We start from the raw sequence: 26,051 nt of genomic DNA, 5'->3' as shown, positions 1-26,051 counted from the left end.
GCAAGCAATACCTCCACTTGCTTCTTCCAGGTCCTCATTTTCAAAGCACTCCTTCCCGCAACTGCCTCACCAGCTGTTGAGGTTCTAATCTTTGATATTCACCTATCTCACATGTCCGTATTTCTGCATTTGTTGACCACATGCCCAGAAAACACATTAGATATTTATCTATAGAAAGAAGAATTGCATAAATAATATCTGGTGTTAAGATTGCATTATCCACAAGGTCCCCTGCACTTCTATGACTGGAAGTCAGTCTTTGTTTGCGTGTACTTTTTTCATTGATTCTATTGTATTTCTTTGTTCTACTGTGAATGCCAGAAAGAAAATGGATCTCAGGGTAGTCTATGGTGACATATGTACTTTGATAATAAATTTACTTCGAACTTTCGAATATAGGGATGACAGGAGGTTACCATTAGTGTATACTACAGTTCAACACAAGAACAGGCCCTTTGTTGTATTGAATTAACTAAATTAGTAATTAAAGCCACAAGAGATTCTGCAGATTTAATTATTTATTTAGAGCTGGGGTTTCCAACTTTTTTTTTATTCCATGGACCCCTACCATTAACTGACGGGTCCATAGACCCCAGGTTGGGGACCTCTGATTTACAGATACAGTCCGGAGTAGGCCCTTCAAGTCACATACCTAACAACTCCCAACAAACCTGATTTAATACTATCCTTATTACAGGACAATCTACAATGACCGGTTAACCTACCCAGTACGTCTTCGAACTGGGCAAGGATACGCATGCATTCCTGGGGAGGATGTATAGAGGACACTGGAATTGTACTCCAGTCTCCGATGCCCCAAACTGTAATAGTGTAGCGCTAACCTTCGAATGCTAGAAATCCTGAGCAACACACTTAAAATGCAGGAAGTTTTAGCCCAAATCATTGACTGTTTATTCCCATTTACAAATGCTGCCTGACCTGCTGAGTTCCTGCAGTAACTCATTTGCATTGTTCGAGATTGCCAGCATCTGCAGAATCTCTTGGTATGTTATATGACATACTGGAGGAACTCAACAGGTAGGCAGGATCTAATTAATTCAGTGTGCCTATACAATGTTCATGTTCCTCCATACATGTTCTTACCCAAGAGCCTCTTGAACACTCCTATTGTATTTATTACCACCCAAGGCAAAGCACTACAGGTACATGTGTAAAAAGCTTGCCTTTGAACTTATCCCCTTCACCTAAAATGCATGCCCTCTGGTGTTAACCCTCAGAAAACGTATCAGCTGTCATAATCCTCTCATAATCCTTGGTGACATCTCCCTTCTGCAGACAAAATAACCTGTTTTTCCACCCCCTTGTAATCCAGACAGAATTCTAGCAGAACTTGAAAAAAAACAGTGCAGAATAGGCCCTTCCAACCAATCAAGTCATACTCCCAGCAATCCCCCAATCTAATCCTACCTAACCACAGGACAATTTACAGTGAACAATTGATATGACTTTGGACTGTGGGAGGAAACCAGAGCACTCGGAGCAAACCCATGACGTCATGGGGACAACGCTCAAACAGGCAGCGGAGGGAATTAAACCCAGGTTGCCTATATTGTAAAGTGTTGTGCTAACCGCTATGCTACCTTCTGCAGCCTTTTCAAATCTGAGACATCCTTCCGATAAGGGGATGATCAGGTCTGCATTCCAGGTGTGGGCTAATTGGAGTTTTATCAAGCTGCCACACACCTTCCCAACTCTTGAACACAGATCCTCAATAAAGGCCATATGCCTTCTTTACCACCCTATCAACCTAGATGGCTATTTTCAGGGAGCTATGAACTTGAACTCCAAGATCCCTCTGCACATCAACACTGCAAAGGATCTTGCTATTAACAGTGTACTGTTCCTTTACAGTTGATCTCCCAAAATGCAGCATTTCACATTGGCCCAGGTTAAACTCCATCTGCCATTTTTCTGCCTATTCCTGCAATACGTCTATATTCAAAGTTCAAAATAAATTTATTATCAATGTATATGTCACTATATACAATCCTGAGATTCATTTTCTTGTGGGCATCCACAGTAGCTACCAAGAAACACCATAGAGTAAATGAAAAACCGTTCACAAGGTGGACAAACAACCCATTTGCAAAAATCAGCAAACTGCAAATACAAAATAAACGAACAGTAACTGTTGAAAACAGGGTCCTTGAAAATGAGTCCAAAGGTTGCCTGAAAGAGAGCACAAAGGGTGTGGGAATATATCAGTGTTAGGGTGAGTGAAATTATCCCCTCTGGTTCAAGAGCCTGATGGTTGAGGAGAAATAACTGCTCCTGAACCTGGTGGTGTGATTCCCAAGCCTCCAGTATCTTATTCCTGACGGCTACAGCGAGAAGGAAGCTTGGGTGATGGGGGTTTCTACTTTCCTGTAACACCACTCTAGAGGTGCTCAATGGTGGGGAGGTCTTTACCTATGATGGACTGAGCCGTATCCACTACTTTTTGTAATGCTTTTCCGATCAAGGGCATTGGTGTTTCCACACCAGGCACTAATGCTCTACCGTACATCTATAGAAGTTTGACAATGTTTTAGATGATATGCCAAATCTTCACAGACTTCCAAGTCCAATCATAAACACGAGGAAATCTGCAGGTGCTGCTTTTCAAACTTCTAAGTGCTTTCTTTGTAACAGCACTTACGTGCTGAACCCAGGACAGGTCTTCGGAAATCCTCGCTAAGGATTTAAATTTGCTGACCCTCTCCATCTCTGATCCCCTGATGAGGACTGGCTCATGGACTTTTGGTTTCCTCAACCTGATATCCATAATCCACTTCTTCATCTTACTGACAATGAATGAGAGATTGTTGTTATGGCACTACTCAGCCAGATTTTCAATCTCCCTCCTATATGCTGATCAGTTAAACTTCTGTATGAGCCTCCCATGAGGGACCTTGTCAAAGGGACTACAATGAGAGGTCATGGGTTAAGGGTGAAAGGTAAAAAGTTCAAGGGGAACATGAGGGGAAATTTCTTCAGTCAGAGGGTCGTGAGAGCAAGGAACAAACTGCTTGTGCAAGGAGTGCATGCGAGCTTGAACTCAACATTTAAGAGGAGTTTGGATAGGTACATGGATGGTAGGGGTATAGAGGGCTATGGTTCCGGTTCAGGTTGATGGGAGTAGGCAGTTTAACTAGTTCGGCATGGACAAGATGGGCCGAAGGGCCCGGTTCAGTGTTGTAAATTTCTATGACTCTGAAGCAGATGGGACACAATGAAGGGAGTTCCTGGACTGTCAAGTTTAATAATTCTGTACATACATAATGGAATACACATGTCCAATGCATGATCAAGCAACACATTATATCCCAACACTGATTCAACACAACCCTTAATATATTTTCCAATCCATTCATGACACGCTGGAATCTTTGCTAGCCATCTACTGTCTAAATCTGAACTCGGTGCCTGAGGAGGTAATTAGGAATCTGCAATCTTGACTACTGGTCTATCGTGCACTGGTGACCAGGTTGGATCAAGGCAGCTGATTTTGTCCCCTGAAAGGCACTGGTGAAGTAGGGGCGGGTTTTCACAAGCATTTGATTTTGTCTTCTTGTTCTCCCTGTTAACGGACCGGTTTTAGTTAATCATAAACACAAGAGATTCTGCAGATGCCGGAAACCCACAATAACACACACACACACACACACACACGCAGTGCTGGGGGAACTTAACAGTCAGACAGCATCTACAGAGGGGAATAAACAGTTAACATTTCGGGCTGAGCCCCTACGTCAGGACTGGAGAGAATGAGAGAAGAAGCCAGGATATTTTAATTTTGTAATTTTGAATATTATTAATTTAAATATTAATTAAATAAGTAACTCATTTTTAATTTTCCTAGTTATTATGGTTAAATTTGAACCTTTCACTGGACTAATAGTAATACCATCACCTTACTTTGACCCTCAAGATTTCTAGCATCCTCTAACGTTATAGCTTAACTTTCAATCTAACACCTTGCAACAATTAACTAATACCAGCGTATACAGAGCAAAGTTCCCTCAGCTTTGCTTCTGTTGTATTCCCATGTACATATAATGTGCAGGGAGGAGGGTGCTAGCTCAATGCCGAATCAGCCTGGCTTGGCACTACGCTCCTTGCCCACCGACAGCCAGATTCACATCACCTCTGTATCAGTGTTACAGGCTCAACTTGGATTCTCACACATCTGGACTACATCGTTCAGTCCCCTTGATTCAACAAAGATTTTTCTTCAAGCGTAATTTCTATGGCCGTACCCTCTCTGCTGTGGCTTGACGATGACTCAGAGGGACTCCCCCTCCCATTATTGTTGCTGTGGCGCTGCTCTGCTGTTTGCCTTGGAAACGAGGAGTGGCAGTTCATGGGCGGACTTGAGAACTGTCTCTGAAAGTACAGAATAGAGTGTCATGTCAGATACAGCACAAAATGCCTTTCAACCTGCTAAGTCCCATCCATATTTTGTGGCGTATATAGCTGGCCAATTACCTTCAGTGAATTACTTTGCTTCCAAAATTTATGCAATGACCTTTTCAATACTATCTAATCTGCTTCCACAATTCATTTGGACAATATTTTATTTCCGATCACTATTTACTGTGCTGCCTCTATATCTTTTCAGAATTGATGGCTACTGACCTATCTACCATGAGAAACAATTTCAACTAATGAGTTTCAATATTGAACTGCCTCTTGACCTCTGCTCCTGGGATCCAACAATAGAAATGCTTAGTAGATATTTAAAAAAAACCCACAATATAATAAAACAAAGATCCTCATTACAGTATTCCTAACCACTTGTGATAATGCCTTATTTCCAAGGAAAAACAAGAGGGCAAGAAACTCCAGGATTCGCAACCACACCCAACAAGTCGCTATGGAAACAACTGACAAGGTTGGTTGTGCACTCCAGGAAGGCAGCCCCAGTGTTTCAGTTTGGTTTCTACAGTAATGGGAATAAAAGGGGAAGACCAAAAAAAATGAGAAGAATTGGGGCAGAAATGAGAGGAGAAAAAGAATACAAGGTACGGGAGTGAGGAACAAAGAAACTGTATTGCCAAGTGAGAGTGACATTAAATTAACTTACCCTTTTAATAACCAACAGCTACACTACTGTGCAAAAGTCTTAGACACATGTATATGGCTAAGGTTCCTAAGAATGTTGCAGTCCTGTAGTAATTTTATGTATTGCACTGTACTGCTGCCGCAAAAAAAAAACAAATTTCATGATCTATATGAGTGATGATAAGCCTAATTCTGAATGGGTCTCTTATTGCGGACTGAAAGTGGGAAGGGGAATCGTGGTTGGGAAAAGGTGAAGGGAGAGCGGAGAGAGCGCAAAGCACCAGAGAGACGTTCCATGATGATCAATAAACCAATTATTAGGAATCAAATAACCTTGACTAATGTCTCAAGGCTGGGTGTGTCTGCACCTGCACACCCCTTCTCTGCCCCAGCACTCTTTCTCTGCCACCTGCCCCACACAACCACCACCCCCCCCCGCAGCACTCCAACGTCACGATCCCAACATGCTTCACTCCCGCCAAATTCACAAACTCGCTCTCTGATCCACATTGATAAATACAGCACTGTGCAAACATCTTAGGGACCCTAGCTATACACGTGTGCCTAAGACTTCCGCACAGTACCGTAGATATAACGCTGATGTGTGTCGTGGCACGTGGAGGTGGGGCAGAGGACGAGAAATAAGGACGCTGAATGGATTTGGAGGAGGTGAAGTTCAGAGCCCCAGGACGTGGAGGGAAGGCCATCAATGAGAAAAATCAGATATGACCTGGAGATCAAGTCTGGAGGCATCCAGTCAAGATGTGGCTCTGTTGAGACCATGGCTCAAGCTTAGTCTTTTTTTTTAAGGTTCGTAGGGATTTTTTTTTTGGGGGGGTGGTGCTCAGAGAGAGGACATTGGTCAGGTTAGGTTTAGGGGCAGGAACGTGGGGGAGTTAGAGGTAAAACTGGAATCTAGGCCTTCATGTTCTAGATGTTCAATGTAATGTTCCAAGTTCAAAGGCCAGCCAAGTGGACATGCAAACCAAGGATATGTGTGAATGGATGCCAAGCCCACAAGAACTGTGGGCGATGACCAGCAAGGATGTGGGCTGGTGGCCAACCCCTCGGTCAGCGAGCCATGCCCCTCCTCCTCCCCAACCCCATGTCCCAGGATCAGAGATTCTTGCAGGCAGGAGACCTGAGGGTCAGTGACCCCCCCCCCCCCCCCAGGTCAGTGAGACAAGAAGACAGGAGTTCAAGGCCCAGAGTGCAGGGTCCTGTCACTGGTGAGTCTGGAGTTGGAGGCCCAGAGTTCAGGCTTCTGTCATTCATGAGTCCTGAGGTAGAGTCTGAGGATCAAAACTCGGAGGTTGAAGACCAAAGTCAGTGAGTCTGAAAGTCCACTCCTCGGGTTGGAGAACTGTCTGTGTATGAGAGGAAGGGAAGGAGCAAAGAGACTCGTTTTCTTGTTGTTGCACTAGTTCTGGTGGGTGTCTAGTGTGGTTCCGCTGAACACTGTGGAAATGTTATGTTGGCACCGGAATGTGTGCCCCAGCACATCCTTTGGTTATGTTGGTTGTTAATGCAAACGGTGCATTTCACTGAATCTTTTGACATACAGTACTTTAGTAATTTTATGTATTGCACTGTATTGCTACCCCCCCCCCAAAAAAAAACAAATTCTGAGGGTGGGAAGGAGGCAGAGAGAGGGGAATTATGGTTTGGAAAAGGGGGAGAGGGGAGAGAGCAAGAGGCACCAAAGAGACACTCTGTAATAATCAATAAATCAATCTCCCACACCACACCCCACCCCTGGCATTCCTCCTCTGCTACTTTTCTCACACTTCCCCCAAGGCACTCCACCCTCGCCATTTCCAACATCCTTTGCTCTTGCCAGATCTACAAACTTGCTCTCCACTCCACACCAACAAATACCGTAGTGTGCAAAAGTCTTAGGCACCCTAGCTACAGAAATGTGCCGAAGACTGTTGCACAGCACTGTATGTGTGAAAAATAAATGCAATTGAATCCCGACGTCAGGTCACACTTTTGTCACGTGCACAAATGAGCTACAGGTACAATAAGGACCTTGCTTGCAGCAGCATCTCGAGTACATAGATTCAGACAGCACACAGACTGGAATTGGATGTCAGAGATTATGGGTGATTGGAGAAGCAGAAGAAAATGCAAGATAAGGAGAGGTGACTGATGTGAAAACAACTTCACCCTTGGTACTTACGCCCTCACATAACTGCAGATGAAATAGATGCCTTTGGAAGGAGAATGCCATGGACTTTGGGCCAGTTACACTAAACAGATGCTGTGATATTAACAGGGGGAGTGTGCAAATGCTGAATGAGTAAGTACTTATTGGCTTCAGGCAAAATTGAGCAGCAACACCAAAGATCTGAGAGGGGCTCAATGTGTCAAATCCGAATCCCACAAAACTACTACTTTAGAACAGAGGTATCGTACCTGGGGTCCACGGTCCCCTTGCTTAAAAGTATTGGTCCATGGCACAAAAAAAGACTGGGAACCCCTGTCTTTGAAAATTGCATTTGACTATTGAGACATTTGAGAGATAATTAAGAAAATAAGAACAAAGTAATAAGATAGGAGGTCATATCTATAAAAAGGTGTGCTGGAATTGGAGAGGATCCAGAGGACATTTACAAGAATGATTCTGAGAACGGAAGGGTTAATGTATGAGGAGCATTTGATGGCTCTAAACCTGTACTCACTGGAGTTTAGAAGTATGGGGTGGGGGGAATCTCATTAAAACCGTTCGAATATTGAAATGCCTGGATAGAGTGGACTTTCCGAATATGTTTCCAATAGATGGAGAGTCCAAAGAGGCCACAGCCTCAGAATAGAAGGATGTCCCTTTAGAACAGAGATGAAGAAGAAACTCTTCAGCCAGAATGAATCTGTGGATTTCATTCTCTACCAGATGGCAGTGGAGGCCAAGTCATTGGGTTTATTTGAAATGGAGTTTGATAGGCTCTTGATTAGCAAGGGCATCAAAGATTACATAACAGGGAGAAGGCAGGAGAATAGGGTTGAGAGGGAAAATATATCAGCCATGATTGAATGGTGGAACAGACTTGATGGGCCGGAAGGCATAATTCTGCTCCTATACCCTATGATCTCATGGCCATTTGGCACTTTGAGCCTGCTCTAGCACTCATCAGGATCAGGGCTGATTATCTTCCTCAGCTCCATTTTCCTGCATTGTCTCCATATTCCTCGATTCCCTCAATACCCAAGATTTACCAATGTGATGTTTGAATGGACAGTGTCTGAAACCCCACAGACCTTTGGAGTGAAGAATTCCCGAGATTTGCCCTGCAGTGGGCAAAAAAAAACTCTCATCCCCATCCTAGATAGTCCACTTTTTCTTTTGTGTGTGATAATAATTCCAAGTCTACACTCTTTCAGGAAAAACATCCTGCTTGTTAAGCACTGTAAAATTGAATGAGATCAACTCTTATTCTTCTGAACTCTAGAGAATTATGTATTTGGTCCAATTAGGCTTCCATCATGCAATCTTATATCTTGGAATCAGTTTTGCAAGCCTTTTCCACTCTCCCTCCAAGGCAAATGTATCCTTTCTTGCTTAAGCAAACCGAGACTACTCTGTAGTGCCACCCAGGTCTTACTAATTTAGGCAATTGAATGCCTGAACAAACAAAAAAAAAATCAGTATTCCTTATTAATATTTATTCAACCTGTATGAATAATTCCCAATTGGCAAAGAGAGAAAAAAAAAAATCGATGAAGTGTAATCAATTCATTTGTGCACAGACAAGATACGTTAATGCCGGAAGCAAGGTGACACTTGTGGGCAGCCCTCAGCACATATCTGGGGTTTGGTCAGCCGTTGACACAAACGACGAAGCTAATCTTTAAAGTATGCAAGCGCTAAATACTGCCCTGCACCTAATAAACTCAGGATTACACAATTTGTCACTCGTTCGCACCCCTTCACTTGGAAGTTTGAGTCACACATTCTTCGATGAGATGTACCAGTTCTTTCACACAAGCGCATTGTATCTAACCCTTTTGATTTAGACACTTAGCACATTTACCGCACCTTTCCTAGTAGAGGCATGGTGTTATAGCAGAAAAACAGTCCTTTTGGCCTAACCCATTTATACTGACTAAAATATCTGACAAAGCTAGTTCCATTTCCTGTGTTGGGCTGATAGCTCTCTGAACCTTTTCTATCCATGTACTTGTCTAAATGTCTTTTAATGGTGTAATTGCTACCTTTAGGAAGGTTGTACAGGAGCCTGAAGACACACACTCAATGACTGAGGAACAGCTTCTTCCCCTCTACCATCTGATTTCTGAGCGGACATTGAACCCATGATAAAACGCACACACACACACACACACACACACACTATAACGTTGTACTGCTGGTGCAAAGCAACAAATTTCATGACATCTGCTGATTTGTGTCATTTACATATAGCAGAAACATCAGAGATCCTAGTCCTAGTAAGGATCCCTGTGAAACACCACTAGTTACAGACCAGCAGCCGGAATAAGCTCCATTGATGACTATGCCCCGGTTTCTGTGGAGAAAGCAATTCTGAATCTGAACGGCTAATTCACCGTGGACCCCAGTCAGGTTACACTTGTTTGAACCTCCCATGAGGGACGTTGACAAACACATCACTAAAAACCATGTGGACGACATCCACAGATCTACCTTCAACAATCATCTCTTCAAAAGCTCGATCAAATTAGTAAGAACAAGACCTGCCCCATCCGAAGCCACACTGACTGGTGCCAAGTAGAAGATCTGGAACTCTATTGATTTAGGACAAAGAATGCTTATATATACTTATTGCAACATATACACTGTAATTTACGGTCTTTATTATTATGTATTACAATACCCTGCTGCCGCAAAGACAACAAATTTCACGATACACACCAGTGATATTAAACTTAATTCTAAATGTACTCATCTCAACCACTTCCTCCGGCAGTGAAATTTCACATACCCCACCACCCTGCATGTGAAAAATTTGCATGAAGTCCCCTTTAGATCTTTTCCCTCTGGAGAGAAAGGTCCAAAGTTTAAGGAGACGATGCTACAAAAGGACAAATGGTCAGACACACTCACATGGCTGTCGCCTTGACTTCTTCGATGCGAAGTTGTCCCGTAGGTGCTGCACCCGTCACACGGTGACGGGTCTTCGTCTCCAAGCACACTCCCCTGAATCAGCGCAGGTTCCACACTCCGAGCATCCGGGATCTAAACACAAGGAGAGCGGCTCCAGTGTGTATTTTCCTTTTATTGCAGTTGCAGATAAATCCCATAGGTCTGTGCTGGTGTCTGTGTTCCCCAGGAGCTTCCTCACATCTCACTGACTCATTCCTTTCTGCCCCATGCACCAGAACGCATGTGTTAGTGCTGATCACAGGCGATCGCTCATCCAGGGCATTGACAGAGTTTCAAATCTACACTGCCAGAGTCCCTTTGTAAAATGTCTTTCTCCCCCCCCCCCCCCACCGCCCCACTCGATAAGATACAAGAAGTGTACCTCAAAAGCTCCTTTCATGAGCTCAGGATGTCTAACCTAATGTAGTACTTATTTTTTCCTGTCATGGGGTCACCCAAGTGCAATCATTTATGTGAAAATCATTTGGTTGGTGGATCTACACAATTCTAATCACCACCTCATTATAGCACCACTATGACCACTTTGCACTACAGTGGATTTTTTTTTTGTTCTAATTTGTTTTTCTTATACAAGTTATGTTTTTTTCCATGTGAATGCTGTGTATCTAATACTGTGTGCCATGATGCTGCTACAAGCTAAGGTTTTCAGTGCTTGTGTACACAAGTACTTGTGCATCTGACAATAAACTTGACTTTGACTTTAAGACATGGCAGTCAGCTTGTGTACAGCAAGCCTTCTTCAACTGTTAAGATGTATGTATTGGTAAACCATAGCCTTGGACACTAGGGAGAAATCTATTTTTCATTAAGGGCTGGTGGAATCCTTTAAATGTTCATAAAGTTATAGAGCAGGTGGAATTGAAGTCTGCAAGACAACACATTGGCCTTGAAACCGCTAAACTAACGCAGGGGTGAGACAGGGCTTCTCCAGTGAATGACAGCTAATGACATGAAGTCCCCCACCTTATCATTCACAACGATCATTGTACTGCAGAGACTCGGCACAGGGTCCGCGCATTCGAAGCGACCACCGGCTAGCACCGCCCGTCCGACTCCGCAAGGTTCCACCTCCAGCTGCAGCAGTGTCGACCTGCGGAGAGACGAGGCACAATGTTGACGACAGCCCTGGAAGACTGGGCTTCCCTCCGACGGACTGAGATGAGCCAAAACAAAGCAGGGCTACCGGCTGTCCGGTGTGTCCGCAAGGTGGTCTACCTGTCATGCACTTCGGGATCAAGTAATTGGCTGACATTTTCAGGCCACAATCTCACCCTCTATCTAAGCAAAAATAAAAAGCAGCAGATGAGAGGAAGGTAATACAAACAAAGCAACCTCCAGTTAGTGTGGGGTACGGCAATAAGTCATTTTATTACTGAACACAGACACAAGAATTACAGATACAGGAAATCTGAAGCAACGCACAAAGGTTTTGGAGGAATTCAGCTGATCTGGCAGTCTTTGCCTAAAAAAAAAGGCGGCATCCATCGTTAAGAATCCCCCACCACCCAGGACATACCCTGTTCTCATTGCTCCAATCAGGAAGGAGGTACAGAAGCCTCAATGATTCAGAAACAGCTTCTTCCCCTCTGCTGTCCAATTTCTGAATGGACAATAATAACTACCTCAACAACTTTTTTTAAAAAAAATTCTGTTTTTGCACTACTAATTTTAACTTAACCATTTAATATACATACATGCCTACTGTAATTCAGTTTTTCCTCAATTATGTATTGCACTGTACTGCTGATGCAAAGTTAACAAATCTCACGACATATGCCAGTGATATTAAACCTGATTCTGATCCTGACTGACTTTTAACTGTCTACTCCAAGTGTTGAGATAAGGCCTTTGGCCCAGAACAATAATTGCTCATCTCTTTGTGGACACTGCCCCATTTGTAGAATAATCCCAACATTACTCCATTTTAGTTCAAGGACAATCAGGAATTGGCAACAACATTGCCTTTGGCAGTGACACCCAAAGCCAGTAGAATTATCCTGAATCCAATGTATGTCCTATTCTATTTCTATCCCCAATCTTTCCACTGGGTGTTGCTGAGGGAGTTTAACGCTCACACAGAGCTGCTTCCCCACAGGAATGGAAAGTTCCCTGGAGGAAAACAAACATTTCAAGATGCTGCAGTGTCAAATATATTTTTAGAACGGGGAATTTGTTGTAAGGTTGTATTGAGAACTGCAGCTTATGCAAGTCTTTGCCAAGTTAGACAGTAATCATCAAAGCTAGCGTTCACAAGTTCAATCAAATGTCCCTCTATCTCCCTGATAGCTTTTAGTGGGATTTCCAATGTCCCACCTAGGATGGCCTATTTTCTCCTTGTGTCACTAACTCACAATATTACTCTTGACAGGGGTTAAGAGAATGCAGTGGAGGTAGAAATATACTATCATTTCCAGTGGTTATCAAAGGCCCCGTTTAATCATTGTTAGCCACCACCGTCAATTCTTGTTCATTAGTGGGAGATAGTGAAAAAAAACATGAAAAATCCCAATAGGAAAACAGAAAGAAAGGACAAGGTGGGGAGGGGGCAGCATTGGGAACTGAGAGGGACAGACAGAGAGTATGCGTGCCAGGGCTCCCAATCATAATTCTGACTAAACTTGTGAAAGTGTATTTAAAAAAAAAGAAATCCTCTATAAGCGCTGGACTTTTTACATTCCTACCTCGGCATCGCGTCGTTCTCACTCAAACAAAGAAAAGCCTTCTCAAGCCGTCTCCACTCTCTCTGCAGCTTGCAGCATTTGTCTAGAAAGGTTTTGATTCCAAGGGGCAAGAGAGGGCAGTCGTTCTGAGCCTGTGGCCAACACTCAGGAAATTGTAGGCCCAAAGCCCAATTGCCTTGGCAACTTTTCAGATTCTGGCGCAAGCAACAGTCCATCCCATCTCTTTCAGGCGCAGGGCTTCAGTGGACAGGAGGTTGTTGTTTTTTCCAACTCATGAGACTTTTAAGGTCATTTTGGGCATTCCCAATACTGTGACTGCAAGAACTGGCCATTTACCAGCATTTTCAGTTAGTATAGAAGGGGTGATTTGGACACTTTAAAAAAAAAATGTGGGATTGTTCTTGGCAAAAGGTTAGTTGCAATTCCCCCTCACATTTCCTCCGTGGTTGCTCAGCAGGCGAGGAAACTAACCAATGTCACAGGTTTGATCCCAGACTCTGCTTAAGTTGCTGATCTCAGCATGAGAGGCAATGGTACCTTGCAAGAGCCCTGGAGTAGAGGGGTAATTAGAGAACTCAGAGGCCTTTGATAGGGGTTAGCTGGAAGCCTGTAGATGCAAATCTCAGTCAGAATAAACTAAATGAGAGATCATTTCTATCTGCGATCATCTATCCGCTCAATGTTTCCTTGCAGGTGGGGTTTTTAGAATATAGAACAGAAAACTGCGTCCTACAATGTTGTGCCAACCTATTAACCTACTTCGAGATCTATTTAACTCTTCCCTCCTATATAGCCCTCCGTTTTTCTATCATCCATGTGCCTGTCTAAGAGTCTCTTAAATATCCTTAGTGTATCTGCCTCTACCACTACCCCGGCAGACCATTCGACACACCCACCTCTCTCCGTTAAAGGAAACAATTCTGACATCCGCTTATATTTTCCTCTAATCATATTAATACGCCCCTTTGTATTAGCCAATTCTGCCCTCAGGAAAAATGCCTCTGGCTGCCCACTCGATCCATGCCCCTCATGCCCTGCCCCCACACATCACCTATCACCACCATACATACAACCCGTCTACGCATGAAACAGTTACTTCTAACATTTTGCTTGACAGGATTACTTTTAATCATTATATTTACTGTAAATTTATTTTGTATTCTTTATGCTTATTGTGTATTCTTTTCATGCTGCATCAGATCCAGAGGAACAATCATTCCATTCTCCTTTAAACTCATGCACTGAATGACAATAAACAACCCTGGATCATATTGTACCCCCCTATTTTCTACGCTACACTGGTGGCCAAAACCACGTACAGCAAAGCTTTTGGGGTGCTCGGAGAGGTAAGAAATACACTTCTGGGGCAAAGATCTACAACTGCATTTCTTCATCGATCTACCCTGGTGGGGTGTCAAGACAGGAGAAATAACATTAAAGGCAAGGGTTCCCAACCTTTTTTATGCCATGGACCAATACCATTGAGCAAGGGGTCCAATGACCCCAAGCTGGGAACCCCTCCCTGCTTTTAGGTGTGAAGCAGAAGATTCAGAGGAGGAAGCTTTTCTATACAAAGCACGATTGGAGTCTAGAATGAGTTGCCTGAAAGGGTGGTGGGTGCACATACTCGAACCACATTTTAGAAGCACCTAATTGCCAAAGCAACAGTAATAAGCAGACCTAATATGGGTAAATGGGATTAGTGTCAACAGGTACAATGGACAACCTGTACATGGTGGGCTGAATGTTTTGCTCCTGTGTTCCAAAACTCAGCGAAATATACAGCTTCTTAATTAATGAAAGTCTTTGCCTTGCTCCCTAGCAACTATAGTATCTGCATCCACCACTACCCCTAGCACTGCCCCCCGTACCTTTCCCCTCGGGCATCGTACCGGTCCATTCTCTAGGAGATACGCATCTATTCTCTATCTGCATTTTATTCCATGTTGCGTGTTTATTATGGCAACTAGTCTCACGAGTGGGGGCTGGGTAAAAGCAAAGCCAATAAGTTACGTCTCCACGTTCCGCTCGTGGCAGTTCGCGGCTAGGATCCGAAGGACGCTGCATCTTTTGTTGACTGCTCAGTTACGCTCAACTCACACTTGGGTGCGGTCAAGTTTAACTGCTTCAAAATTGCTTCTGCTAATTCTTAATAAAGCACTGAATATACACCTTCGACTTTTGGAACAATTATTGGAGCCAAGGGCACATCATACAAGGAAAACAAATCCGTGGGGGATTATCAGCAGCAGCAAATGGGTTTGGTTAGAATTGGACGCTACATCCGTCTACACAAGTTTCAACAGTTATTCCAAATGGACGTCAGCACTCAGCCACTACAGATACATTCTTAGTCATTCACGGTGAACGATTCTTTCTCATACATAGGAAGTTCGAACAGCTGGAGGCTTGTAACTGTCATAGAGGACAATGTTCCACCTTTCTGCCTCAGGAAGGAGGCAATAACCAAGGAATGAACATGAGGGAGAAGATGGAAGGCAGGATAAGTTCCAGAGAGCCCTTTGTAGAATGGTAGTTGGAGCAGAGACTTGTGAAATGTTTTCCAAGATTGCCGATGACAATGCCACTGGGGATGGGTGAGAGGGAGAGGGTAAGGGGTTTAAGCACAGATAAAATGGGAAATGAGAAAAACTTGCATACAACAGGGTTTTTCAAGAGCCTCTTAGATAGGTACATGGAGCTTAGATAAATACAGGGTTATGTGCTGGGGAAATTCTAGGCATTCTCTAGACTAGGGTTACATGGTCAGCACAACATTGTGGGCCAAAGGGCCTGTAATGCGCTGTAAATTTCTATGTTCTAATTTTGGGGTGAGTCAAAACGTGGAGGGCTTGGGACATGAAATTCAGGGCAAGCCGAAGAAATTCAGGAAGCCATGTCAGTTCCAAAATAAACGAGCTGTAAGGTTGGAATGGGTTGAAATGGAAGAGCAATTTGTTGCTGACTTTTACAGTGGGAGTAACTAAACCTCAGCCATACTTAGCAAATATTAATTCAACTGCTGCACAAAAATAAGGAAGGCTCCAACTTGGATGGCATCCCTGAAGGGCCTTTGCTGCTGTTCCTTGATGCAATGCTGCTTAGAGCATGGATCATGAAACAATAGCCTGCCCTCAACACAAAGCTGAGGTGGTGGAACAGAGATCCAGTCCCTGTTATTAAGAATATTGGATTAGTCAACTGTCTTACACTTGATTTATAGTTGCTCCAAGACAGGAATTACAAAAGAAGGTGGGAAAGAAAATGCATAGGAGATAAAGCAACACACACAAAATGGTGGTGGAATGCAGCAGGCCAGGCAGCATCTATAGGGAGAAGTGCAGTCGACGTTTCTGGTCGAGACCCTTCATCGGGACTAATGGAAAAAAGAGATAGTAAGATTCCGGTATGTCAATCCATAGCCTCCTCTACTATCTAGATGAAGCCACACTCAGGTTGGAGGAACAACACCTTATATTCGGTCTGGGTAGCCTCCAACCTGATGGCATGAACATTGATTTCTCCAACTTCTGTTAATGCCCCTGCTCCCCTTCTTACCCCATCCCCCATTGTTTATTTTTATTATATCTTTTTTTTTCTCTCTCTCTTTCCCTCTCACAATAATTCCTTGCCTGTTCCCCATCTTCCTCTGGTGCTCCCCTCCCCCTTTCTTTCTTCCTTCCAAGGCCTTCCGTCCTGATACTCCCCCTTCTCCAACCTTGTATCCCTTTTGCCAATCAACTTTCCAGCTCTTAGCTTCGGCCCTCCTCCTCCTGGCTTCTCCTATCACTTCGGGTTTCCCCCTGCTACTTTCAAATCTCTTACTATCTCTTTTTTCCGTTAGTCCTGACGAAGGTTCTCGACCCGAAACGTCGACTGTGCTTCTTCCTATGGATGCTGCCTGGCCTGCTGCGTTCCACCAGCATTTTGTGTGTGTTCCTTGAATTTCCAGCATCTGCAGATTTCCTCATGTTTGCATAGAAGATAAAACCTATTACTCAGGGTAAAGGGGATAGTCATGAAGTAATAGTGTTAGACCATATAACAATTACAACACAGAAATAGGCCATCCCGGCCCTTCTAGCCCGTGCCGAACGCCTACTCTCACCTAGTCCCACTGGCCCGCACTCAGCCCATAACTTTCCATTCCTTTCCTGTCCATATACCTATCCAATTTTACTTTAAATAACAACACCAAACCTGCCTCTACCACTTCAGATGGCTACTTCTACCCAGTACCTTGCTAGTAAACGTATATTTGCTAGAGAACAAGACAGAGCGCCCAAGGATAAGATTGCTGTTTCAGAGGGAAATGAGGAACTGCTGCATTCTGTGTTTCACAGAGACATGGCTCACTCCAGATCACGTACTATATGTCGGTAAGACCCAAAGGCTTCTTGATACACCAGATGGACTGGAATGCTGACTCAGAGAAGGCAGAAAGGTGGGAGTCTGTGTTTCACAATAAACTCTTTTTGGTGCTCAGACGTAACGATCTTATCGCACTCTTGTTCCCCTAACCTGGAATATCTAACGATTAAGTGGCAACTCTTATTTAACAAGAGAGTTTTTCTCCCTGATTCTGACCACAGCTTACGTACCGGCAAAAGCCAACATTACAAACGAGAGAAAACCTGCAGGGGCTGGAAGTACGAGCAACACACACAAAATGCTCGAGGAACTCAGCAGACCGGGCAGCATCTACGGAAAAAAGTACAGTTGACATTTTGGGCCAAAACCCTTCGTCAGAACTGGAGAAAAAAAAAGCTGAGGAGTAGATTTGAAAGGTGGTGGGTGGGGAGAGAAATGCCAGGTGATAGGTGAAATTTGGAGGGGAGGGATGAAACAAAGATCTAGAAGGTTGAATGGTGAAAGAGACAGAAGGCCATGGAAGAAAGAGTGGGGGAGGAGCACCAAAGGGAGGCGATGGGCGGGCATGGAGATAACATGAGAGAGGGACAAGGGGATGGGAAATGGTGAAGGGAGGGGATGTGGAGGCATTACTGGAAGTTTGAGAAATAGAGCCATCAAGTTGGAGGCTACCGAAACGGAATATACAGTGTTGTTCCTCCAACCTAAGCGTGGCCTTATCCTGACAGTGGAGGAGGCCATCGATGAATACATCGGAATGGGAATAAGAATTGGAATTAAAATGGGTGGACACTGGGAGATCCCAGTTGTTCTGGTAGACGGAGTGTAAATGCCCGGCAAAGCGGTTTCCCAATTTACGTTGTGTTTCACCGATACTCAAGAGGCCACGCTGGGAACACTGGACACAATACATGACCCCAACAGACTTACAGGTGAAGTGTTATAATCCATCAGGGTAACTGCCAACCTGATGGCATGAACATCGATTTCTCAGACTTGTCTCCACCCCACCTTCACCATTTCCCATCCCCTTGGCCTTTTCTCATGTTATCTCCTTGCCTGCCCTTCACCTTCCTCTGGTGCTCCCACCCCCTTCCTACTTTCCTTTCTTTCATGGCTTTCTGTCTCTTTCACAGATCAACTCATCCCTCCCCCTCAAAGTTTCACCAAAAGCCAACATTAATCAGGCACTCGAGATACTGAATGCTGCCATCACCAAACAAGAAAAAGCCCACCCAACGCGTTCCAAATCATAGTCGGTGACTTCAATCAGGCTTGCTTGAAGAAATTGCTGCCCAATTATCATCAAATTATCACCTACAGCACCAAAGCACACGACCACTGCTTTACGACAATTAGGAATGCCTACCGTTCCATGCTTAGAATGCATTTTGGGAAATCTGATCACTTGGCTGTCCTCCTATCTGCAGGCAGGCAGAGGATAAAGAGCAAGGCTCCAGAGATAAGAACAAGAGGCAGTTGTGGGAGGCTGAAGAGCAGCTATATGAGATTGCTGCCAGTCGGTAGACTGGGCTGCGTTCTGGGACTCAGAAGAGCTGAACGAATACACCACGATTGTCACGGACCTTATAAAAACAGCTGTCAATGAGTGTGTCCCCACAGAATCTTTCCAAATCTTCCCCAACCAGAATACCTGGATGAACCATGAGATCTACAATCTGCTAAGGGTCAGATCAGTGGCATTAACATCTGGCAACCAAGAAAGGTTCAGGCATGAACTCTGGAAGGCCATCTCATGTGAGAAGTCTCAATTCTGGACCAAGCTTGAATCACTGGGGGATACTCAACAGCTGTGGCAGGGCTTGAATGCTATTACCTCGTACAAAGTGAAACCAAGTGACACACGTGACAACAAGGCTTCGCACCCAGATGAGCTCAATGCCTTCTATGCTCGCTTTAACCATCAAAACATGGAGGAACCTTCACGAACTCCCACAGCCCCCGATGGCCCTGTGTTTTTAGTCTTTGAGGCCACCATGAGAGCATCTTCAGGAGGGTGAACCCATGGAGGGTGTACCGTCCCAGATGGGGTACCTGGTTGAGTACTAAAGACCTGTGCTGGTCAACTGGCTGGACTGCTCACCAATATCTTTAACTTCTCGCAGTCTGAAGTACCCACCTACTTCAAATAGGCTTCAATTATACCGGTGCCTAGGAAGAACATGGTAACCTGCCTCAATGACTGTCTCCCAGTAGGACTTACATCCACCGTGATTAAGTATTTTTGAGAGGCTGGTGATGAAGCACATTAACTCCTGCCTGAGAAGTGACTTGGATCCACTCCAATTTGCCTATCAGAGGAATAGGTCCACATCAGATGCCATTTCATTGACTCTTCTTTCAGCCCTGGAACATCTGGATAGTGGAGATGCATACAACAGGATGCTCTTTATCAACTACAGCTCGACATTAAATACCATCATCCCCTCAAAACTAATCAATAAGCTTCAAGAAATCGGCCTCAATACCTCTTTGTGCAACTGGATCCTCAATTTCCTCACATTCAAACCCCAGTCAGTTCAGATTGGCAAAAAACAGCTCCTCCATAATCACCATCAGCACAAGCGTAGCACAAGGCTGTGTGCTTAGCCTCTCATTCTATTTGGTTTACACTTATGACTACGAGGCTAAGCACAGCTCCAATGCCATGCTTAAGTTTGATGACGCCAACACTGCTGTTGGCAGAATCAAAGGAGGTGATGAATCAGCATATAGGAGGGAAAATGAAAATCTAGCTGAGTAGTACCAAAACAACAACTCAAGTCAGCAAGACCTATGAGCTGATTATTGATTTCAGGGAGAGGAAACCGGAGGTCCATGAGCAGTTCTCATTGAAAGATCAGAGTTGGAGGGGGTCAGCAACTTTAAATTCCTCAGTGTTATTATTTTGGAGGGACTGTCCAGGGCCCAACACACAAGTTGCAATTATGAAGAACGTCCTTGAGTGGAAAATACTACAAAATGTAGTGGATATGACAGTCCATAAAGGGTCAAGCCCTCCCCACTGTTGAGTACATCCACACAGAGTGCAGTTGCGGGAAAGCAGCATCCATCACCAGGGACCCCACCATCCAGGCCACGCTCTCTTCTACCTGCTGCCGTCAAGGTGGTGGTACAGTACAGGAGCCTCAGGAATCACACCACCACGTTCAGGAATGGTTATTACCCCTAAACTACCAAGCTCTTAAATCAGACGTGATAACCTCGCCCAACCCCAATCCTCCCTTTGCTGAACTGTTTCCACAACCTATGAACTCATTTTCAAGGACTCTTCATCTCATGTTCTCGATTTTTATTGGTGAGTTATTTATTATTGTTAGTTTTCTTTTCTTTTATATTTGCAGTTTGCGTTTTGCAGACTGGTTGTCGTCTGTCGTGTTGGGTGTGGCCCTTTATTGATTCTATTGCATTTCTTGGATTTACTGTGTATGCTTGCAATAAAAAACAATCTCAGGATTTCCTATGATCACACACACACACACACACACACACACACGTAAGAAAACTTACTTTGAACTAAATATACTTTTAACATTGTAATTCTACCTGCCTCTACAGTGATCCCGCAGATCTTTCACACCCACTTGCCTCATCTAAACCTCATAATTTTATACAATTCTGAAAGTTCATCCCCAGTCTCCTGTGCTCCAAGGGAAAACGTCGCAGCCTATCCAGTCACTCCAGGTAGCTAAAGCCCTCCAGTCCCGATAACATGCACATGAATCTTTTCTGCAGCATTTCCGGCTCAATGACATCTTTCCGACATCCGTCTGACCGGAACTACACAGAATCCCCACAGTTGTAACTCAAGTGCCCTGACCAATGGAAGCAAATGTGCCAACTGTCTTTACTCTGAAGACAAATGCAATTAGCAGGCACAGTGCAAGATGAAGAGATATGGTGAAATGCAGGAATTATCTGCAACCAAGTGTTGTTTCAGGGAATCCAGGGGAACTTGGTTTTTCGGATTCACAACTGGCTTGCCCACTCAAGGCAGATGGTTGTAGTAGATGGAGAGTTTTCTGCCTGGCAGTCTGTGATTGGTGTTGTTATGCAGGGATCTGTTCTGGGACCTCTGCTCTTAGTGATTTTTACAAATGACTTAGATGAGGAAGTGGACTGGTGGGTTAGAAAGTTTGCGGATGACACAAAGGCAGTGGATAATGTAGAAGGTCACAAGAGAATATTGATAGAATGCCGAACTGGGCTGAGAAATGGCAGATACAGTTCAATTCAGAAAAGTGCAAAATGACACGCTTTGGAACGTCAACCTTGAAGGCAGAATACAAGCTTAATGGCAGGATTCTCAGCAATGCAAAGGCAGAGAGGGATCTTGATATCCATGTCCGCAGATCCCAAAGTTGCTATGCACGTTGACAGGATGAATGGTATATTGGTCCTCATTAGTTAGGGAATGAGTTCAAGAGCCACAAGATGATATTGCAGCTCGATAAAATTCTGGATAGATCGTGCTTGGAGTATTGTGTTCAGTTCTCGTCACCTCATTAGAGCAAGGGCGTGAAAGTTTTCGAGAGTGCAGAGGAGATTTATTGGGATACTGCCCGGATTAGAGCCTTATGTGGAAAAGTTGAACAAGCTTGGGCTCTTCTCTTTGGAGTGGAGGATGAGGGGTGATGATAGAGGCATAATTATAAGCGGTGTAAATAGAGTGGACAGACAGGGTATAACTAATGAGTAGGCACAATTTTAAGATGATTGGAGGGAAGTACGGAAGGAGGAAAATATCAGAAGTCGGGTTTTTTTTTCTTTTTAACATAGTGGCAAGTACATCAAATGCACTACCGGGGTGGTGGTAAACACAGATAACTTAGGGGCATTTAAAAGACGTTGATAGGTACATGGATGAAAGAAAATTAAGGAAATGTAGGAGGGAAGGGTTAGGTTGATCTTGGAGTAGGTTAAAAGGGTAACACAACATTATAGGCTGAAAGGCCTATACTGTTCTATGTTCAGCCTCACTGGATAAATGCAGTTCCGGTTAGTCACAATCCAGAACGGACTGTGCTGAGGTATGATGCAGAAAGAAGCAAGGGAGAACAATTTGTACAGGGTCTCCTTCTGATTACTGTAGTGGGTGGTGTTGCCCAGAAAAGGCCTCATTTTTCCCTCTGTTCTGCTGCAGAGAGACATGATTCATCATCAGCGATTCCTCACAGCGCAGAGAGAACAAATCTAACCCGAGAGAGATAGCATCATCAGCAAAGATTCAGCAAATGACCCTGATAATTTCACTGAGTAGTGGAACAATAATGGAGTTAAATCATCGAGGGGCCATAATGCCCAGTGAGATCTAAGGAGGCAAATAGCTGCTTTAGCAAAGCTTCATGTTATGGGTATTGATGTGAACTTTAAGGATGGTCCTTTTTTTGAAAAATGAAACAGGAGGATAACAGCTGGGCCAGTTTTTATTGGGAAAATCATGCTGAGTTGCAGTTCTGAGCTGCTGTAGTCTGTGCAGAGAAGGTACTCTGCAGTACAGGAACCTTGCACTGAAATATCTTCCTCCGTAAGCAGTCCCTCAGGATCAAGGATGACCTGCTTTCAGTCACGTTTTCTAGGTTCTGAGGTAATCGGTGTGGGAACAGCAAACCTTTCACTGCGGTGAGCAGGCGGTAGTTTTGCGCACCTTTCACTGCGTGCGTGGGGCTTCTGTATGCTCAAGCTTCTCAAATCCCAGAGAACTGGATTTGCTGGACGCAGACACCCCCAAGGACCGAAGCAACAACATACTGAATAAAGAGGCAAACTGCGCATGAGAATGACAGCTTGTTCAGAGTGGACTTCTGGATGGAAGCTGACAAAAGAAGTTCATAGGTACATACAAATCACTCAGCTCCTCAAACACGTTCTGACATTCAATAAGGTACAACTGCAATCTCAACTCAACATATCCCTGGCACGCTCCAAAACGAGCACGCCAATGCCTCCACTTCCTCAGGTGGTCACAGAAAGTTGGCATGCCCCTGACGACTCTTACTGGAAGCTTTAGAGGTGCGGCATCGAAGGCATCCTATTCAGAAGCACCGCGACTTGGTCCAAGATCCAAAACGTTGCAGAGAATTGTGTGCACTCCCTTCCCTTGACTCCATCTACACTTCCAGCTGCCTTGGGAAAGCAGCCAACGTAATTTGGGCTCCTTGCTACTGTGGACCTTCTCCCTTCTCCCCTTTCCTGCTGGGCAGAAGATACAAAAGCCCCGAGCATACACCACCAGGCTGAAGGACAGCTCCTATCCCATGGTTATCAGATGAGCAAGCTCTTGATCTCCCAATCCAACTTATTTTGCCCTTGTACATCATTTAAAAAAAACTATATATACTGTACTTCCTTTGTAACTGTAACACTGTATTCTGCATTCTTTTTACTGCCCTGATGTAATAATGTATGAAATGATCTGTCTGGGTGGCAAGTTAAACAAAAGCTTTTCACTGTGCCTCAGTACATGTGGCAATAATAAAGTAATACCCTGTTGCCTCTTTACGTATCAAGAATTTATTTTCTTTTAATCTAGAAGTATTCAAAGACCGTTTGAGGAAGAGGGTTTCAAAAACTTTAAAGATACTGCGAATAAACAAAACTGCTTAAATTCTTTTTTTTAAAAAAAGAGATGACCCTTCATTTACAAACCTTCTGGAAATCTATCAACACATATAGCGCATGTTGTTCGCAGCTGGACAGCCAACCAATTTTGCCCACACCGCGACTTCCCCTCCGAAGTCAGGAAGGCAATGCCAAGCCAAGTTTCTGCCCCTTCCAATTACCAGACAACACTTCAAAAGACCAAGTTATTCTTGAAGATGAGCCTGAGAAAGTCTTTTTAATTGGTGGGGGTGGGGGGGGGGGGGAAAGGTGCTGGGTGATGAGGGATCAAGATCAAGTCAAGGGGGGGTTGAAAAGGGGAATGGGCTGTTGATGGAATGGCAGAGAGGGCACTGACAGTGCAAATAAAGGATCTGCTGAAAGTTAGAAGAAATTTGAGAGTTTGAGAGGCTATGGCCAAAGACACAAGAGTTTGAGGCCTTTCTGTGTGTGTGACTGGTGGGAAAGGGGCTTGTTGTGGTGTCATTCTGTTTCACTGTTGCTGCTCTGCTAAACATTGTGGGCATGCTCCATTGATGCCAGAATGAGTGGCAACACTTGCAGTCTGCCCCCCAACCCATTTCACTGTACATTTTGACGTACATGTGATAAATAAATCTGAAACCTAGCAAATATTGAAAGGCCTAGATAGAATGGAGGTGGAGAGGATGTTTCCTGTAGTGCCTGCCTCTTGTACCAGAGGGCACAACATTGGAAATAAAAGGACGTCCCTTCAGAACAGAGATGAGGAGGAATTTCTTCAGGGTGATGACTCTGTGGAATTCATTTGCACAAATTGCTGTAGATGCTAACTTTGGGTATAGGTAAAGAGGAGATTCACAAGTTTCTTAATTAGTAACATTGACAAAGGCTAAAGGGACAAGGCAGAAAAATGGGGCTGAGAGAGAAGGCAAGCCAGCCATGATCAGATAGCAGAGCAGACTTGATGGGCCAAATGGCTTAATACTGCTTCTATATCTTATGGATGGTAGGGTGGAGATGCGTCTCTACCAAAGGAGGTGCAAGGCAATCTTTCTGTCCACTACCCTGCAGATCACCCTTGAGCAAGGCATAGCATCTGCATAGCCCCACAGGAGGCCACGGGAGCAGGTGATGAATGGCCGTATGAGCAGCCAGTGCATATCACAAGTCCTGGTGATGCAACCACTGACGCCAGGCAGACAATCTCTGAAGAGTGTTGATAATGGCTGGGGTCACCCGTCTTGTACAGTCACTGCCGAAAAGGTGGCAATGGCAAATCACTTCTGTAGAAAAATTTGCCAAGAACAATCATGGTCTTGCAAAGACTGTGATCGCCCATGGTATATGACACGGCACATAAGGAATGAACAATGTCTTGTGGTGTTATGGGATGGGGACTGGGGATAGACAGCAAGAGGCAATCAAGAACAGATGGGAAAAGTAGAATCCCATTGAGACTACTCTTGCCATTCGGACATAATGCCATACTGCATGGAAACAGACCCTTTGGCCCATCAAGCTGATGGCCAACCATCAGCTACCCGTTTACCAGAAACCCATTTTATTCTCTCCACGTTTCCATTATTGTCCTCCCCCCTCCAGATTCTATCACTTAACTACTCAAGGAACAGTTTATAATGGCCAATTAACCTACCAACCTGCAACATCCTCGCATGTTGCTAAGAAACCAAAATACTCGGGGGGAACCCACTTGGTCGAAGGGAAAACATGCAAACTGCACGTTGGGCCCAGATTCTCCAGCACTGAGAGGCAGTGACTGTATGAGCTGTGCCAACTGTGTTGTTAGGAGTGAATGTGGAGGCAGAGTGATGAGGGGGAGAGTAGGGCACAGGTTTAAGGTTGCGACTGGCTTTGTAGTTAAAGAACAAGGATAATCCCCTGTGAATTTGGAGAAGGAAAGGTAGGCGTGGCCCAGTCAGATGTGGTCAGGGTTGGGCCTGCTGACTGATGAAGAGAGACAATCAGTGCCAAGTTCTTGTTTTCATAAACTGTGGCAGGTCAGAAATCACAGTCACACAAAGGAAAAGCAAACACAGCCTGTAGGCTCACTGTGCCCCAGCCCCCAAGACTTGTCAGTGCACCAGCATGCAAGGCAAGGTGCGGGGATGTGGGCAAGAGTAACAGGCAGCCGAACAACAGGAATGCACGAAGCCTGCCCTAGGTGTGGCATT

At 44.4% G+C, this 26,051-nt stretch overlaps 1 protein-coding gene across 6 annotated transcripts in view; it reads right to left on the bottom strand.

Annotated features, from left to right (window-relative positions):
• Positions 1 to 26,051, bottom strand: part of LOC132391682 (probable JmjC domain-containing histone demethylation protein 2C) — a 107,259-nt gene that overhangs the window by 55,583 nt on the left and 25,625 nt on the right. For 3 of the 6 annotated variants that reach the window (XM_059965207.1, XM_059965223.1, XM_059965215.1), the window contains 3 exons: positions 11,168 to 11,294; positions 10,145 to 10,276; positions 4,260 to 4,386 (listed from right to left, as the gene is read on the bottom strand). In XM_059965207.1, the coding sequence (XP_059821190.1) occupies positions 4,260 to 4,386; positions 10,145 to 10,276; positions 11,168 to 11,294 (386 nt within the window). Of the gene's footprint in view, positions 1 to 4,259; positions 4,387 to 10,144; positions 10,277 to 11,167; positions 11,295 to 12,885; positions 13,213 to 26,051 lie in introns of those variants that run through there. The other 3 variants (XM_059965197.1, XM_059965188.1, XM_059965232.1) reach the window with 3 other exon arrangements.

The sequence above is a fragment of the Hypanus sabinus genome, chromosome 1 (assembly GCF_030144855.1).
Source record: "Hypanus sabinus isolate sHypSab1 chromosome 1, sHypSab1.hap1, whole genome shotgun sequence".
NCBI lineage: Eukaryota > Metazoa > Chordata > Chondrichthyes > Myliobatiformes > Dasyatidae > Hypanus > Hypanus sabinus.
The sequence above is the reverse complement of the archived record's forward strand: the minus strand, read 5'-3'. Positions and strand labels throughout refer to the sequence as shown.